This window comes from Staurois parvus, unplaced genomic scaffold (genome assembly GCF_062004578.1).
Source record: "Staurois parvus isolate SC_StPar_1 unplaced genomic scaffold, SC_StPar_1.0 ptg000701l, whole genome shotgun sequence".
NCBI classification, from domain to species: domain Eukaryota; kingdom Metazoa; phylum Chordata; class Amphibia; order Anura; family Ranidae; genus Staurois; species Staurois parvus.
In genome coordinates, this window is record NW_028318497.1 from 2,414,991 (window position 1) to 2,434,304 (window position 19,314).

The following is a 19,314-nucleotide window of genomic DNA, read 5'->3' on the forward strand; positions in this document are numbered from 1 at the left end:
CCATTTACTTGGCGTAACATCATCTTTTTTATTGTAGCAAACAAATGGGCAATATATTGTGCTTTGTGCATTACAATTCTAAAAAGTTTATTTTTCCCAAATGATTTGCATTTGAAAAATCGCTGCGCAAATACAGTGTGTCGTAAAAAATTTTAACACCCACCGCTTTATTCTCTAGTGCCTCTACTTAAAAATATATATATATAATGTTTGGGGGTTAGAAGAGGCTTGGTCAAGAGTGGGTGATGTGTGGCATAAGCTTCTAATGTTGGCCCTGAAATGCCAGAATAGTAGAAGCAACCCCTCCAAATGATCCCTTTTTGGAAAGTAGAATCTCCAAGGTATTTGCTAAGAGGCATGGTGATTATTTTGCAGATCTCATTTGTTGCCACATTTTTGGAAAACAAAGAAAGAAAACAAAAATGTATTTTTCAAAAGCCTCTGACAAAAATATTGGTAAAATACTCACCATACCTCTTATCAAATTCCTTGGGGTGTGTTTTCCAAAAAGGGGTCATTTGTGGGGTGTTTGTACTATCCTGGCATTTCAGGGCCTCCGAAAGTGTGACAGGTAATGAGGAAGTGATATGAGGAAATACATCACCGCCCTCCCAAATTCAGCTATACATTTAGTTTAGGTACAGCATTGCATGACCGCACAATTACCAGTTGAAATAGCGCAGTGCCAAACAACTAAAAATGGCCTGGTCATAAAGGGGGGCAAATCTTCTGCAGAGCAAGATGTTAAAAGGGTACCAAAGTATGCTCTACTGTTAAAATATATAGTGCCACATTTTGTAATGCTACAACCAAAAACGTAAATGTATTTTATTGGGATTTTACATGATATATGAACACAAAGTGACACATAATTGTGAAAAGAAAAAAAAAAAAATTGGGTATTTTTCTTACCCACCGTAAAAGCCCTTTCTCTGAGTTCATTGACACAGCTCTTTCTCATCCTTGACTATAGGTTTATATTGCCACCTACAGGAGGCAATATACATGACGCTAAGCAGAAGAAAAAACAAAACAAAAAAAAACAAAAACACAGCACTGCCTATATGCAGTCCTAGCTGGTAGTCAATCCCCTCTCTGCCATAAGCAACTCAGTTTTGTTACAAAGCAGTAGAAAAAGAACCAACAGAGGGGCGGGTCCAGAAGAAGGACAAGGCAGGCAGATACAAACGAAAACCACCAGAACCATAACTAGCAGCACAGTGCAAACTCCTTAATGTGCAAAGGACAGAACACATGAAAGGAAGGACATTATCCCCATCCAGGAAAAAAATAATAAGACGCCCCTTCTCAAGGAAGGACTGCAGATAAGAACCACCTCATCCCTATGTAGAATCAAGTAAGGGAACCGCAGGACAAGGCTGACACCAACTTTGATCCGCAGTGTGTAGAAGCAGTAACTTAACAACCCTCTGGGAGAAAGCAAGGGAAGATCCTTTACATCCCCAAAAGGATGCATACGAGTAAGACAGAGCGAAGTTCTGGTCTCCGGGTAGCATGTGATAGCACATTGGAGGAGTCACATGCTGAACCCCTGAAAAAAAGGCCCAAACTAATGAGTGCATGGCCAGGGGATGTGGGGGGAAAATTGCAAGAGCAAAATACCTGTCCCTTAAAGGATAAGTTAAAGGAAACTGTGAATGAATGACATGGCTGTGTGGGCTGAGCCCAACACAGCCACGCTGTTTTCAAATAGTAACAGCAGGCACTGGTAGATGAGGAAAGAATAGGGCTGCCTTTCTGCAAATGGAGTTGGAGGTTTGGTCACAATCAAAGGTGTCCTCAATGCTGAGAGATACAGGCAGATACTTATCCATCATGCCATACCATCAGGGAGGTATGAGTTTGGAACCCAAATCTATTCTGCAGCAAGACAATGACCCCCAAACATGCAGTCATTGTAAAGAAGAACAAGAAGCCCTGGAAGTGATGGTTTGGCCCCCACAGAACCCTGATCTCATCATCTGGTCTGTCTGGGATTAAATTAGGAGACAGAAGGATTTGAGGCAGCCTATATCCACAGAAGATCTGTGGTTAGATGTATGGAACAACCTACCTGCCGAATTCCTTCAAAAACTGTGTGCAAGTGTACTTAGAAGAATTGATGTTGTTTGGAAGGCAAAGGGTGGTCTCACCAAATTTGATTTTGATTTCTCTTCTATTTATTTACTTCAATTTAGTTTTTTTGGGTTTTTTCTTCTGTTTATTTACTTTCCATTGTTTTAACCACTTGTCCTCCAGAGGATTTACCCCCTTAATGACCTGGCCTCTTTTTGCTACTCGGCGCTGCACTAATTCAACTGTTAATTGCGTGGTCATACAATGCTGCACCCAAACAAAATTTACATCCTTTTTTTCCCACACAAATAAAGCTTTCTTTCGGTAGTATTTGATCACCTGTGCGCTTTTTATTTTTCACGCTGTAAACAAAAAAAACATTTTGAAGAAAAACGATATTACTTTCAGCTATAATATATATATATTTATATATATATAATAAAATATATAGTAAACTCAAAGTTCTAAAAACATATAAAGTAAGTGAGCGCCTTCCAGCCTATCAATTCCCAGATTACAGCAGCTGTACACAAAAGGCACCATATAAGACCTCTAAAACAGATAAACATAAACGTGCAGCGCTGTTAATACCAATAAATAAATACATATATAAACATGTAAGAAAGTGCACACAAATATATAAAGTGACACTGTGCATCTATGTATGTGCCACTAGAATATGTGGCCAATATAAATGTGAAAGAAAACACTGTGTCTAAAACATAAGTCCAGAGTGCAGGCGTGAACGAGATCTCAAATGATCTTCTGGTATCCAAAAGACACAGATTGTGGATAAGGTGAGACAATTAAAGTGTAGATTGCGCACTCACCAGATACGCAACCTTTTTGCGCATTTGTATGATATAATAAGGACATCAGACTTCAGACATCTCATCAAAAAGGTCTGGTCAGATCTGGTCAATGCCTCCTTCGCTATCCCACGGTTTGCATTTAGCCTTCCCAAATGGTAACCACTCTGCGGATGTACCTGGCTCCCACAGGAGCTCAGAAAGAAACAACAGAGGAGGCCAGTAGTGCAATATTGCCTTAGGATGTTTATTCCACACAATGGGTATGTATACAGCAAGAAAGCAAATAAAATAGATTAAAAGTTCGTTATAAATTTAGGCCAAAATATATTCTGCTACATGTTTTTGGTAAAAAAAAATCCAAGTAAGTGTATATTGATTTCTTTGTGTGAAAGTTATAGCGTCTACAAACTATGGTATAGATACTGCAATTTACGCTATTTTGCTATACAGCGCTGCACTAGTTTAACTAACAAATGCATTACAGTACATAAATTAAATTTATGTCCTTTTTTCACACAAATAGAGCTTTCTTTTGGTGGTATTTGATCACCTGTGCGCTTTTTATTTTTGGCGCTATAAACAAAGTTTTGAATTTTTTTTTTAAAAAAACTAAATTTTCTCATTTCTGGCATACAAAATATAAAAAAAAAAAAAAAAATTTTGTCATAAATTTAGGCCAAATTGTATTCTGCTACATGTTTTTGGTTCCAAAAATCCCAATAAGTGTATATTGATTGCTTTGTGTGAAAGTTATAGCGTCTACAAACTATGGTATAGATAATGGAATTTACACAGCTTTTACTTTGTCTGCCCATCACATTTCTTGAGGTGCTAAAATACCAGAATAGAACACCCCCACACAAAGTTGTACTTTAAATATATTTCTCGACCAAGCCATGGGTATATGTGGAATTACACCCCAAAATACATTCTTGTACTTCTACTGAGCATGGGGATACCACGTGTGAGATCTTGTGGGAGCCTAGCCACATACAGGAGCCTGAAATCCAATGACCACTTTAAAAGCCTGAAGGTGCGTAACTTCATTTCACTTACTACCTATCACAGTTTCGAAGGCCCTGAAATGCCAGGATAGCACCCTCCCACGCCAAATGACCCCTTTTTGGTAGACACCCCAAGGAATTTAAAAAGAGGCATGATGAGTATTTTGCAGATCTCATTTTTTCTCACAGGGTTTTTGAAATATAAAAAAAAAAAGAAAAAACATGTTTTTGTTTTCTTTCTTCATTTTCCAAAAACTTGAGGCAACATACAAGATCTGCAAAATATTCAGAAAGTGTAATGAGGAAATAAAGCCTAGACTGCCAAAACGTCTCTCACATGTGGTACCCCCATACTCGAGAGAAGTAGCAGAATGTATTTTGGGGAGGAATTCCACATATACCCAAGGCATGTGTGAGCAGTAAATCATTTAAGTGACAATTTTGTGTTAAAAAAAAAAAGAAGTTTTTTTTATAATTTTCCAAAAACTTGTGGTAAAAAATTCTTCTATGGATTCAAAGTGCCTCTCAGCAAATAGTTTGGGGTGTCTACTTTCCAAAAAGGAGTTGTTTTGAGGGGTGGGGGCATTTTATGCCCAGCATTAGAAGTTTATGCCACACATCACTCACTCTTCTAACCACCTGAAGATCAAGCCTATTCTGACACTTTGTTCACATGAAAAAAATCTGTATTTTTTTGCTAGGAAATGAAGTTACACCCCCAAACATATTTTTTTAAAGCAAACACCCTAGTGAAAAAAATGGTGGGTGTTGCAATTTTTTATGTCACATAGTACTCGCTGAGCAATTTTTTCAAACGCAATTTTTTTTTTCTAAAATACACTTTTTTTTAACTTTTAATGCACAAAACACAATATATTGGTGAATTATTTGGTCAAATATAAAAGGTGATGGTATGCCGAGTAAATAGATACCAAACATGACATGCTTTAAAACTGCGCATGCCCCGTGCAATGGCGACAAACTGCATACGTTTTTAATATCCATAGGCAACATTTTAAAAGCCTTTACAAGCTACCATTTTAGATTTACAGAGGAGGTCTAGTGTTATAATTATTGCCCTTAATTTGATGTTCATAGCGATACCTCACATGCATGGTGCAACTGCTGTTTACATACTGGCACCGGGCGAGGGTTTGTTTTTTTTTTTTTATTCTAAGTGATTTTGATTTTTCTATTATTTTTACACTGCCCCTTTCATTTTTTTTTCTTTTTTTTGATCACTTTTAATGCTATCATAGGGAATGCAAATATCCCCTATAACTTCAATGGGCATTGTCAGATATTCTTTTTTGAGAAATCTGGGGTCTATCAGACTCGAGATATCTCCTCTGCCCTTACATTATGTAATCAAACCAAGATCGGTGTGATCAGGTGCTTTCCCAATTTACAAATGGCGCTGTTTATATCTTGCGAAACCGAAGTGATGAAATGCTTGTAGCTTCCGATTTCTTAGGATATAGAAATGATTGGCACCATTCTGTTCTCCAATCAGCTCTATGGTCAGCTGGCAGAAACACCGGCTGCATTCTCAGGTTCTCCTGATGGCACGGGACTGCCCGAGAAGGCCGTAGGGGAGGGGCATCATCTCCCGCTGCTTGTAAAAGCAATCCTGCAGCTAATTAGCCACTAGGATTGCTTTTACATGAAAGCCGATCGCCGGCTGAAAAAAATGATACCAGGATGATACCTGCAGCTGTAAGCATCATCTTGGTATAACCATTCAAAGTCCAGGGATGTACCAGTATGCCGCTGATCCTTGTTGGGTATATATGCTATGATATTCCGTGAAAAACAGCTCCAAAAAATCAAGGGAAGTAATTAAATTTGTCGTTTCCACCTGAATTCCAGGTTGGGCAGTGAATGGGGGAAGTACGGGTGCAGCAGAATTTGTGGGCTGCCAATCGAGATTTGCAAGCACATCCAGAAGGTGGTTGCGGGACAATACATGTGCTCGCCACCACACCAGCTTGTACTGCACACTTATGGGACTCGCCTCATCACCAAGTGATACTGCAGTTCTGGTATGTGAAAGACCAGGATTTACTAGGCCGCTGGTGCTCGCCAGTTCACCAAAAGGTAGCGTGGCACTAGTACTGGCACTCTGCTGCATATGAGAATCATCAAAATTTACAGGCAAGTGCTAACAGAGATCAGGCCTGATTCTCCGAACACTGCGGTTTTGTGTGCAATGTATCAAGTGACAGTGACGTACTGACACTGCACTTGCTGGGGGAGAAGGGGGGTAAGCGTAGGAGCTAAACGCAGGTGTTGGGGCTCATCCCGCTAACGCTGCATTTTTGGGGACTCTATACTAATGTGAACGCTGATCAAAGATATTGATCCGTTCAGACACTATACTAGCAATGGAGGTTTATTGTGTATGAGCGTGTTCCTGGTAATCAATGGGAGTAAATGAGATTACTGGTGTACTGACGGGCAATCTGACACTATCTGGGAGAGCAATGAAAACCACGGGAGCGCGAATCACGTATATGTATACAGTATTTCTGCTATAGGGCGGTCAGGAGGCAGTTACAGAAGCAGTTTGTGTTATGGCGTTGCATTACTTTGACAATTACACAGTCATGCAAAGCTGCACCAAAATGAAATTTACGTCCTTTTTCCCCCACGAATTGAGCTGTCTTTCAGTAGTATTTGATCACCTGTGCTTTTTTATTTTTTGCGCTATAAAAAAAAAACAAAAAAAAAAAAACACAATTGAGGAAAAAAAATATTTTGGACTTTTTGCTATAAAACATGTCCAGTAAAAAAAAAGTAAAAATCTAATTTCGTCATAAATTTAGACCAAAATGTATTCTGCGACATGTCTTTGTTAAAAAAAAAAAAAAAATCCCAATACGTGTAAATTGGGATTGGGAACTGACTTGGAGTCACTGACATCCCCAGTGACACCAATACAGTGATCAGTGCAAAAAAAAAAAAGCACTGACACTTTACTAATGGCACTGGGGAGGAAGGGGTTAACATTAACATGTTAACATTAGAAGGCAATCAAAGAGTTAACTTTAGCCGTCCTCCCTGTCAGTGTTTGCCGTAATCACCGGGCTCCAGCAGGATAATCATCGGCCGGGACCCGGTGATTGACCCGGCCCGAAATGCAGGATGACGTTTATAAACGTGATCCTGCGCGCAGGAGCTGCCTTGCCACAGTATTAGTACTGTGGGCGGTCCCCTAGTGGTTAATTGTTAAAATACTATTAACACCTCTATCTCTGAAAGTATTCTTAATTTACAGTATTTTTTCACACCTGCCTAAAAGGTTTGCACAGTAAAATATATGTATTTTTTTATTCCAGTCACCAGAGAAATTCAGTGTGACTTTTATAACACTGCACTACTCTAGGGAAGTGTTTGTTGTTTTCTTTTGCACTAGAATTGCTTATACAGCCTGAATGGCTGCATAAGCAGTTATTTCTGACAGTTCCCAGCTGCATTCATGCAGTCATTGAGAACTACTGTAAAAACTGTGATTGGATACAGCTATCACATGGTATAAGGAGGTGGTGCCTGGCCCTGTATCATGTGATCACCAATCAGTAGTTCTCAATGGCTGTATGAGTGGCAGCCATGTTTACTACTGGACTGGACATATGATTACTTTAATTGGTCACAACAATCACATGGTACCAGTGCGGCACACTGCCGCTCGGTACTTGGATCAGTGATGGACACAGCGGTCACTGGAGCGTGCTGGGTACATCTTCTCAGATGCTTGTCCTGCTTGGTCAGGTGGAACTAAAGAGCTGTTTGCCCTGAAGGGGGAATGCAGCTAGGCCTGCTCATATGTCTGGTCCACAGACCAACACTTAGGCCAAAGAACTCGGCTGAGATGGAGGACTTGAGACCAGATGAACCACATCCAAGGGTGCATCACATTGTACTTGAGGCCCTGGATCAGTTGGGCCCACCAGTTCCATGCAGACTAGGGAGACTTACTCCATATGCAGACCCAGTGGAGGAGCTTAGCCTGTGTCACAAAACCCGCGGCAAAACCGGGTGAAGGGCCAACCCAGCCATTGGAAACATCAAGTAGGCGGAGACTTCGTCACCGTATCACAGAGGCTCATGAAATTCAGGCATGGGAGGGTCCAGGACAAGAGAGGAGGTTCTCTTCTACAGAAGAGCCTCCTCAAGGGGGAGACGTACCAGAAAAAAAGATCAGGACTGGCTGCTCTGGGCATTCCCACTCCTTGTAAATGTGTGCATCAGATCAGGCAGGGCAAGGGAAAACCTTTGTCAGAATGGATCAGCAAAACAGACTTCAAAGGCTCAGTGGAGTGGCTGCATAAGACCAGTCCTCCGCATAAAAGGTGCTCAGACATGTGACTTGGAGGGTAACTACACAGGCCCTTGGGTGACAAAGACACGAGCATAGCATGATGTATCATACATATGTGCCACTGCACAAGTCTCCCCAACAGGCCGCAGACTCAGTGGATACACACTAGGTTGAAGCCACTGCACAGACAAGGCCATATTGTCATCAGTGGAGGACTGTGCCAAGGAAGTGGCAGGGACCACCTAGAAGATGGAACCTGTTTGGCCCTAGAGAGCACGCACCATTGGTGTGACAGGTCCTATGACCGGCCGAATTGCCAACAGATGGAAACCACCTCCACTGTTGCTTCTCCCAGATGGAAGAAAGATAACAGAAGGAGGACAGTCAACCTTCATCTATTCTATTCACTGTATGTGGCGTGTGCATTAACCTTTTACCCTCTGTGTATGTCCTATACATTAATGTATCCAATACACTATTACCAAGCTACATGCTTTAACCACCTGAATACCAATGTTTTTTCTCATCTGCAAAAAATTGTGCAAACATTGCCTTGACATTTTATTTGAGGTTTTTAAAACCAAAAAGGGAAACATTTTTTGTTTTGCGAAATCTTTGGTATTAAAAAACCAAGTGGTGATTAATACTAACTAAAGAAAGCCTCTTTCTATTGCAAAGGATATAAAATTTGCATGAGTAATTCTCAGTCAAACTAGCAACGCACTGAAAACCGAAAAATGGCTTAGCAATGGAGGGGTAGTACAGGCAGATGCTCAAGTGGTTAAGGTACATGCGTCTCATAAGAAAATATTTTTTTTTACATGTTTATTAAAAAAATTTATTCACAAAAAATTCCACTAACTGTAGTATTAGATGTAAATTTAAAATGTAGAAAAAAATACAAATATAGTCTAGAATATAGTAAGAAGCTGTGCAGTGAATTTTAAAACAAATTTTAATTTTTGATGTTGGAAAATATACAAACTCTCCTCTCATGCTTTGAAGAAACAATGCTTGATTTGAAATCCATATTTACTTTCCTTCTTCATCAGATTTTTATTTAAAATAAAAGGTAAAATAAAAGTAGAGCATCATTTACAACACAGGATAACAACGGACCAAAAACACAAGCTGGCATGTCAACCATCTGCCCAATGTTAAAGCACTTTGTAACGTCCTTTGTTTGCGGGCTGGTAGGAATTTTGCTGTAAAAAAAAAAAAAAGGCAGAAACTTAGAGGTATATTTTTCACAGAGTAAAATACAGCATAAATTGGTATTGCAATTAGAGTAATTAATTAAAAGGGTTACAGATGCTTTAATTGAACCTATCAGCTTCACCTCATTTCTAAAGGGGCTCCAGGTGCCTTCAGCAACCATTTCCAAAACCTAGACTTTCTACTATGCATACATCAACCACAGTTTGAATGAATGATCCTTGGGTCACCTTCTCCCAGTCCCACACTTATTCCTATTGCCCATCAAATGTGACTTCTGGCCTCACTGGTTAGGAGGAAGATATGGAAGCAGGGACAGGTCGGGACCAGCCAAAGAAGATGCAGTTGATATTTGCAAAGCAGTCAGGTTTTGGACTACATGGACACTTGTAAGATAAAGGATCAGAGAGTAGGCATCTGAAAAACCTACCTTCTGGACCTATGGCAAACCTAGGGGAGTCCATTGATTCAAATTTAAGCCCAACAACGTTTTTGGGGCAGCAGAAGAAAGGCTTTGAACCTCTGTCAAGTCTCTGTTTTCTCTGTCCTCACTGAGAATTCCCCTCACTTCCAGTCACACTGACAGGTCAGAGGGAGGGAGAGAGATGTAATTTTTCTTCAGTGAAGATAGGCTCCACCACTTATAAGGGGGTGATTATTTTTAAAGACGCGGTATACTTTAGTAAGCCTTGTGAGTTCTTAAAAGAAAAAAACAGGAACTATTACTCGTGCTGGCACTGTCCCCTCTAAAACTGCCTTTGTGAGGGTCCTAAATAGAAACTGAACTCTGAAAGTGGCCAACTGTGCAGTGCCAAAAATGGCAGGCAGAGGGCAAAGGCCTAGTGCCCAGAATTGCTCATGGTCTCATTGCAGCTGATCTTTCCTCATTACGGTCTTACCAGGCCTTATTCTGCACTTTATCTCTGTATGAAGGTAGCCAACTTGATATAGGCAGAGATGGGCTTCCTCATGTCAGAGCCTCCACAAAGGTCAGCCACACAGTAGTAATGTTTTAAAATCTGACTTCAAGTCTTTGAATCTAAGGCACTGCTGCTTCTGACTGCTAGTTTTCAACAGACATGAAGTAAGATTTGACAATGTTATTACTGGCTCACCTTGCTGGAAGCTCTGGAATGGGGATGCACATCTCTGCTTCTACCTAAATGGCTACCTTCATACAGAGATAGTCGAAGCAAGGCACTAGTAAGTCAGTAATGGGAAAAGATCAGCTGCAGTGAGATCTGCAGTGCACATCTGAGGCATTGCTACTTCTGATTGCTAGTTTTTGCACTGCAGATATACAGCTAAAAGGCTGTATGCAAAAGAGATCCAAATACACACCCTCTACCAGGAAGTGCACAGCTATTTTACTTAGCATAATAGGTACAATAACATTTCTAGCTGTTCCCTGTAACATATTCAATCTTCATTTTTGGAATTCAAGCTTTCTTTAAAGGTAAATATGGTCCTTCTTAAAAGAAATGAATAATTTTAGATACAAACCTGCTTGACTGAATGTAAATATACTCATGTATTTAAAGCTTGTAAAAGTATATGTAAAAATTCACATTTACTCATTAACTATACATCAATATTGGCAGCTTCCACATTTCTATCTTGTTAGGTTCCTATTAAAAGTTGAGAAATACTAAAAGATGGCCTGGCTCAATGTGATCTTACTCTAATGTTATGGTAACAATTTATGCAAACCAATTGTTCTTGCCAGCATCTGTAGCAATATAGCACTGAAAGAGGAATGATGCTAATTTTCACAATGACTAATACCATTCAGCTGCATTACATAAAAATTACACCTGTTTGATATTTTTAGACAGAAGCCAAAGGCAAAAAGGTAGAGGGTGCAGAACCGAGACTTCACCACACAACAAAACACCACCACACAGACTCAAGGGGAAAAAGGATCAAGAAATCAAGTTACAATCAGACAAGGGCAGTTTATTTGTTCAATTAGGAAGCATAAGTCCCAGTAAAGGCCTTGTGCACATAGGCACCTGAGCCCATGCAATATAAATCCCAGTGTCTTTCCATTGCCCGAAAGCCCAGGTGCTGTGAACAGCCACCCCTAGACATGAATGGTTGAACTTTGGTATAAGCTGCGGCTCACGTAAACACAAGTATAACATACAGGCTGAATAAAATGCCCTACTCTTGAAATGCATCCACTATACTTCTGTTTATGCAAGCACGCATATACCCCTAGTACAGCTGTGCACAGCCATTCAAGTTTATAGGCTTGGATTTCCCAGGTGAGGGAAAATATGCCATAATTTACACTGCACAGGCTCAGATGTACATGTAAAAGAAGCTTAATGTGAATACTGGAACATACACCATGTCAGCCACCACAATGTTCACAGGGATGGGAAGATGCATTTCAAAGTGAGAAACACAGGCAGACATTTTCATGTGTACTTTCCATTTGTGCTTTCCACATACCAATCTGATGAGCTCTTCTTTGATAAGACGGGTAATTTCTGCTTTAGCTTTCTGAACAGCCAGTTCACTTGCACCTAAGACATAACAAAACACTGTTATGGCGAGAAAAAAAGCTACTACCAATTTTATATATACATTCTGCATCATTTAATCATCTGAATGCAATGATAGGTCTACTGGCAGTCAGTTGAAGAAGTTAATCAGCTATTCTCTGTGACGTGATCTCAAAGCAAGTGAGAAAGAGGACCTTGTTGATTGAGACTGTGATGGTGCTGAAGCATTATGAGTGGAACTGCATATGGGTGTGCGCACTACAAAGTTAATTACTGAAGTTTGTTATAGGCCAACCAGTATTAATGAGGAGGTGGAGACTCAGCTCCTATAGAAAGGGCTGCAAGAGCTGGCAGTGATAATAGGGGATTTCACCTACCCTGAAACTGACTGGAGTATAAGCACTGCTGGAACAGTAACAGGGTAGAAATTTAAAAACCTTCACAAGACAATTTTATGGTACAGTTTATAGAAGCCTCAACTAAAAATGATGCTCTGCAGGGCCTGGCAATATCAAATATTGTGGTGCTTATTACGAATATTCATATAAAAACATCTGGGTAGCAGTGACCATAACATGATTTCATTTAAGGTTAGCTGCAAACAAACACATACTGGAAAGATAAAATACAATTTTAAGAGTGGAAATTTTCCAAGGCTGAGGCTGCTCTCCAAGATTTTAGACTGGGAGGGAATATTGGTATAGAATATGGACGCATCAAATTAACTGTATGCAAACTTACTGCAAAATATATTCCCATGGGCAATACATTTAAAAGGCTAAAATTAAAACCTACGTGGCTCATGTGCAAAGTAAAAGAAAAGCTATAAATAAGAAAAGAACATCCAAAAAAACAAAATATGTAAAATGAAAATCAAGCCTGCAAAAATAACACCCCCCCCCCCCAAAAAAAGTAAAACAAACAAAAAAAAAACAAAAAAAAAAAAAACGGACCGATTGCAAAAGAGTGGGATAAACAAGCAAAAGTTCTTGAAATACAGTGCCTTGAAAAAGTATTCATACCCCTTGAATTTTCCACATTTTGTCATGTTACAACCACAAACGTAAATGTGTTTCATTGGGATTTTATGTGATGGACCAACACAAAGTGGCACATAATTGTAAAGTGGAAGGAAAATGATAAATGGTTTTCAACATTTTTTACAAGTAAATATCTGAAAAGTGTGGCATACATTTGTATTCAGCCCCCTGAGTCAAGACTTTTACAGCTGCAAGTCTTTTTGGGTATGTCTCTAACAGCTTTTCACATCTAGAGAATGAAATATTTGCTCATTCTTCTTTGCAAAATAGCTCAAGCTCTGTCACATTGGATGGAGAGCGTCTGTGAACAGCAGTTTTCAAGTCTCAATTGGATTTAGGTCTGGACATTGATTGGGCCATTCTAACACATGACTATGCTTTGATCTAAACTATTCTATTGTAGCTCTGGCTGTATGTTTAGGGTTGTTGTCCTGCTGGAAGGTGAACCTCCGTCCCTGTCTCAAGTCTTTTGCAGACTAACAGGCTTTCTTCTAAGATTGCTCTGTATTTGACTCCATCCATCTTCCCATCAACTCTGACCAGCTTCCGTGTCCCTGCTGAAGAAAAACATCCCCACAACATGATGTCACTACCATTTTCACGGTGGGGATGCTGTGTTAAGGGTGATGTGCAGTGTTAGGTTAGTGCCACACATAGCGTTTTGCTTTTAGGCCAAAGTTCAATTCTCGTCTCATCTGATCAGAACACCTTTCTTCCATATGTTTGCTGTGTCCCCCCACATGGCTTCTCACAAACTGCAAACGGGACTTCTTATGGATTTTTTCAACAATGGCTTTCTTCTTGCCACTCTTCCATAAAGGCCAGATTTGTGGAGTGCATGGAGTGCACGACTAATAGTGTCCTGTGGACAGATTCTCTCACCTAAGCTGTGGATCTCTGCAGCTCCTCCAGAGTTACCATGGGCCTCTTGGTTGCTTCTTTGATTAATGCTCTCCAATGCCATACTCTTTCCATTTTTGGATGATGGATTGAACAGTACTTCATGGGATGTTCAAAGCTTGGGATATTTTTTTCATAAGCTAACTTTTCTCCACAATTTTATCCCTGACCTGTCCAGAGTGTTTCTTGGCCTTCATGATGCGGTTTGTTCACCAATGTTCTCTAACAAACCTCTGAGGGCTTTACAGGTATTTATACTGAGATTAAATTACACACAGGTGGACTCTATTTACTAATTAGGTGACTGAAGGCAGAGTAAAAGAACCGTTGGCAGAAACATTGAAAATGATCACCAGGAGCCAGAAGCGGAAATAAATAACTGTGATCATGATGTAGATCTATCAAACAGGGAAATGTCAGATATGAAGGTTATTAATCTTTCACAGTTTAATTTACAAGAGCAACATCTTAAACTACACCGCAAAGGCCTATCTTTTTTTGCCTGCAAATGCCTTTTCCTTAGAAAGGTGTATTTAAGATTGGTACATTCACAAAAGCAGGCGAGAGATAATTATCTAGAGAGTAGTGAATTTATTTTTAAGGACAAGGAACAGGAAGCTATTGAAAATCTTATCTCACTTATAGAAGATGACTCTCGAGTTAGATGAAGATGCTGGTCCCAGTGACTTATTGAAAAGACAGGCCCACTTAACAATTAAATCTACTAAGATGCCCCAGATTCGTAAAAATTGCTGGTTGGGTGTTTTCTGGATCAGGTCCAATATGATTTATCCAAAATTGACTGGAGGTTGACTGGTATGGATAACCTCTCGAAAGATGAAAGGCAGGCACTAAGAGAACTCAAGGAAGGAAGCACCCAACCTAGTGACAAGGGTTGGAAATGTGGTTCTGATGTCAGAGGACTCATATGAATGTGAAGTTAAGATGTAACTCCAAGATTCATCTACATATACAAAGTTAGGAGGGAATCCGTTTCCCTCGCTGGTTCTGTCTGTGAATCAAAAATTATCTCTAGCCTGTGAGGACATTCTCATCACCAAAAAAAGAATGGGGTCATTTATGTGTGGATAATATATATTATCCCCAAGGTACATAAAAGTCTGGAAAACCCACCAGGAAGACCGACTGCATTGACTATACAGGGACCCCTTGAACACACCGGGAAGTACTTGGATGCTTTAATGGGACTCCCATCATATGTTCAGGATACTAAAGATGTCTTGGCCAAGATCGCTCAAGTAGAGATTCGGACAGGGACGATATTGGTGGGTATAGCTCTATACCTCCATCCCCCACCATTGGAGGCTTGGGGCGGTATCCCATTTTTTGGAAGGGAGTTATTCAAATATGGGAGCACAAAATGAATTCCTTTTGGAACTATTGGATTTTGCTCTCAATAATAATTTTTAATTCTTGGGGACCTATTACCACCAGATCCGAGGGACCTCAATGGGGGCCCCCTGGGCACCAGCGTATGCCTGCCTCCATCTTGGATGGTGGGAGGAGCAGGTTGTATATCGCTCCTCGATGTACCTCGGCCATGCTTCCCTATGGCTGAGGTACAGGGATGATGTTTTGATGCTCTGGGAAGGTACTGAGCAGGAACTTCACGATTTCATGGCTGACCTTAATGTTAATAATCAGAACATCAGATTCACATATACCGTATTTTCCGGCGTATAAGACGACTGGGCGTATAAGACGATCCCCTACTTTTCCTGTTAAAATATAGTGTTTGAGCTATACTCGCCGTATAAGACTACCCCTCTTCCAACGCACACCAAATAAATATGAAAAAACATCAGATTTGATTTCAATATGGTATGCTATTTCAGTATGGTATTCCAATGATGGGGCACTATTCCTCCCACTGACACCAATGATGAGGAACTACTCCTCCCACTGACACCAATGATGAGGCACTATTTCATCCACTGACACCAATGATGGGACACTATTCCTCCCACTGATACCAATGATGGGACACTATTCCTCCCACTGACACCAATGATGGTGCCCCATCATTAGTGTCAGTGTGTAAGGAATAGTGCCCCATCATTAGTCAGTGGGAGGAATAGTGCCCCATCATTAGTCAGTGGGAGGAATAGTGCCCCATCAGTTAGTGGGAGGAATAGTGTCCCACCATTGGTGTCAGTGGGAAGAATCGTGCCCCATCATTGGTGTCAGTGGGAGGAATAGTGTCCCATCATTAGTGTCAGTGGGAGGAATAGTGTCCCATCATTGGTATCAGTGGGAGGAATAGTGCTCCATTATTGGTGTCAGTGGGAGGAATAGCGGCCCATCATTGGTATCAGTGGGAGGAATAGCACCCCATCATTGGTATCAGTGGGAGGAATAGCACCCCATCATTGGTATCAGTGGGAGGAATAGCACCCCATCATTGGTGTTAGTGGGAGGAATAGCACCCCATCATTGGTGTCAGTGGGAGGAATAGCGCCCCATCATTGGTATCAGTGGCAGGAATTGTGCCCCATCATTGGTGTCAGTGGGAGGAATTGCGCCCCATCATTGGTATCAGTGGGGAGAATAGTGCCCCATCATTGGTGTCAGTGGGGAGAATAGTGCCCCATCGTTGGTATCAGTGGGAGGAATAGTGCCCCATCATTGGTGTCAGTGGGGGAGGAATAGTGCCCCATCATTGGTATCAGTGGGGAGAATAGTGCCCCATCATTGGTGTCAGTGGGGAGGAGGAATAGTGCCCCATCATTGGTATCAGTGGGGAGAACAGTGCCTCATCGTTGGTGTCAGTGGGGGAGAGGAGCGGCTGCTCCTTCTTCCAGTTCGGCCGCTCGATTTTCGCGGGGCCGCTCGGCTCCGCCTCCTCGCCGGTGATTGGTCGCCTGTGTGCCTTTCCAGTGCTGGCGCCCAATCACCGGTGAGGAGGCGGAGCCGAGCGGCCGCGTGACCATCGAGCGGCCGAACTGAAAGAAGGAGCAGCCGCGCTTTCTGGACCGGATCGTCGTGGGACCGGAGCCAGGTAAGGTACAGCAGCCCCTCTGCCCACCCCTGTACTTAGTGTCCGTTGGAGGAGGAGGGGGGGCGGCGCCGAACCGCCCCTCGAAAAAGTGCCGCCCTGACACTGGCTCGCACCGGCGTATAAGACGACCCCCGACTTTTCAGAAGATTTTCAGGGGTTGAAAAGTCATCTTATACGCCGGAAAATACGGTACTTTTGATAACAGAGAAATTACATTTTTTGACCTTTTGATTTCCATTGAGGGAGGGTAAGAGTTTGAGAACTAAAACATACCGTATATATACGGCTGCCAATACTGCTATTGGCCTGCAACTATCGCCCACAGTCCTTGATACGGGGGATCCCCACTGGACAGTTCCTGCGTATCTGCAGAAACTGTACCAGTGATGATGATTATAGACAGGAGGCAGAGGATCTCTATGGGAGATTTCGGGAGAGGGGATACTCCTAATGAACTATCAGACGGTCTCGTAAGAGGGCCTCGACACAACGAGAGGAACTCTTAAAGACAAACACCGAGGATAAAACCCCTCAGGACAACCCACCCATGCGTATGATCACTCGGCATGGCACCCAGTGGGAAGAGGTACAGGCTGTTTTTGCAAAGCATTGGCATATATTGACACAGTGTCCGGAGTTATCTGGGATTGTGGGCCCTAGACCCCCTAATGATTGCTAAAAGAGCCATGAATTTAAAGGAAAATCTGGTGCAGTCAGAATATAGACAAACATCTGTTAAAAGAGGCTCACGGACCTACCCCCACTCAGGGGCATGTACCCATGTGAACGGTGTCACATTTATAGGTTCGTTACCCGTACATATAGATTTACAGATGTAGACGGACAAAAGGTTTATTACATTAAGCAATTTATCAACTTTGCGATAACATGAGTACTATACATGCTTGAAGGTCCTTGCAATAAAATAAACATCTGCAAGACTAAGCGTCAGCAGTATTAACAAGCATGATAAGACTCCAGTTGCTGAACATTTTGCTAAATTTCATAATTCATCCCCTTTAGGCCTTAGGGTAAAAGCCATTTATGCTTGAAAAATGTCCAACCCCAGGGGGAATTTTGATAAAATCCTCCAGCGGAAGGAGTGGATTTTCAAAATTGGGGTCTCTGGCACCCAAAGGACTCAATACGGAACGGAGTCTACAGATTTTCTTAGAACCCTAATCTTATATCCTCTTTATTATTTTTTCAGTAAGGAGGATGGCTATCCTCATGGATAATTGTTGATTCATTAGGATAACATGTCTATAGTTTTTCCGTTACTCCCTATGGCTATGTGGTTCACTGGCATATTATCATGTAGTATAGTATGCTTTGATACTTGTATGATTGTATATATTGTTAATGCTGACTCGCTTTCCAATTATATGAAATTAATGTTGTAACAGTATATGATGTTTCAAGTGATAATTTAAGACTGCAGTTCCCTGTGAGTCAATCCGGAAATGACGTATTGGTCTCTATATAAGCCCTTGATGTGTGGGCCTCAGTATCCTGAAGAAGCTCACGTGACTCAGTGGATGAAACGCGTTGACATCACAGTGTCCTGACGCCCGCGTCCTGGACACTCAGACATCCCCACACAGCTTCACCAACCAGCCGAGCCACACTGGACCTGCTACTGTGGTCACGTCTACACTCATCTCTGCATTGAATGTGAAGCCAGCGGCACTATACAGCAGACCGGAATCTATTAGAACAGCAACTGTACTTGGGAGTGTTGAGCTTATACTATTGGACCAGGTTGTGTCCAGATTGGGATTCATCTCTTTGATTGTGACTGCTCGGTCGAGCGCTACACACCTGGTGACTTTATTCATGGTAAGCAGCGAGAGTCTGCGTCTTATTATCCATCTCACCCATCGATCACTTATCTGTGGCTGCTGTTTATTAGTGCCGATATTACTGTTTAGTCTACTAGAGACACTTATCTACCGCTGTCAGCGATGATATCCATACACTCAACCTGTTTTGACTGCCAGTAAAACAATCCACACAGGACTACATGTGCCAGCAATTCATATACATTTCAAGATTCATGGACTGCCCCAGTCACTACCTTCCAGATCGTATATGCCGATATATGATTATCCTGTGTCTTCTCTGGGGGCTTTTGTATTTTTACCATTTTTGCAGTCACACTGCATATGATGCTGTATCCATCTCATGTCTATGAGGCTTGGAGCCATTTAGCCCCATTCCATGATATTCATATCTCAGTGTGTAGGTATGTCCGTGTGCCCAGGCGGGTGTTTTTAAGCTATGGCAACGTTGTCATTGTGTTTTATTCTTGTGTAGGGTATCTTGATATTTTCTTTTTGGGTCTAGTGGCCCGAGACAGTTTGTCAGACGACCCCCAAACACTGAATTCAAGCCACAGTACACTGTGAAGACAGTGA

General features: G+C 41.5%; 1 protein-coding gene across 1 annotated transcript in view; it reads right to left on the bottom strand.

Annotated features, from left to right (window-relative positions):
* Positions 1–9,150: 9,150 nt before the first annotated feature.
* The window catches only part of DDX46 (DEAD-box helicase 46), a gene marked incomplete at its 5' end in the record, with an annotated part of 198,723 nt that continues 188,559 nt past the window's right edge, over positions 9,151–19,314 (bottom strand). The window contains 2 exons of the mRNA XM_089653132.1: positions 9,151–9,418; positions 11,886–11,959. Of these exons, the coding sequence (XP_089509258.1) occupies positions 9,371–9,418; positions 11,886–11,959 (122 nt within the window). The remainder of the gene's footprint in view (positions 9,419–11,885; positions 11,960–19,314) is intronic.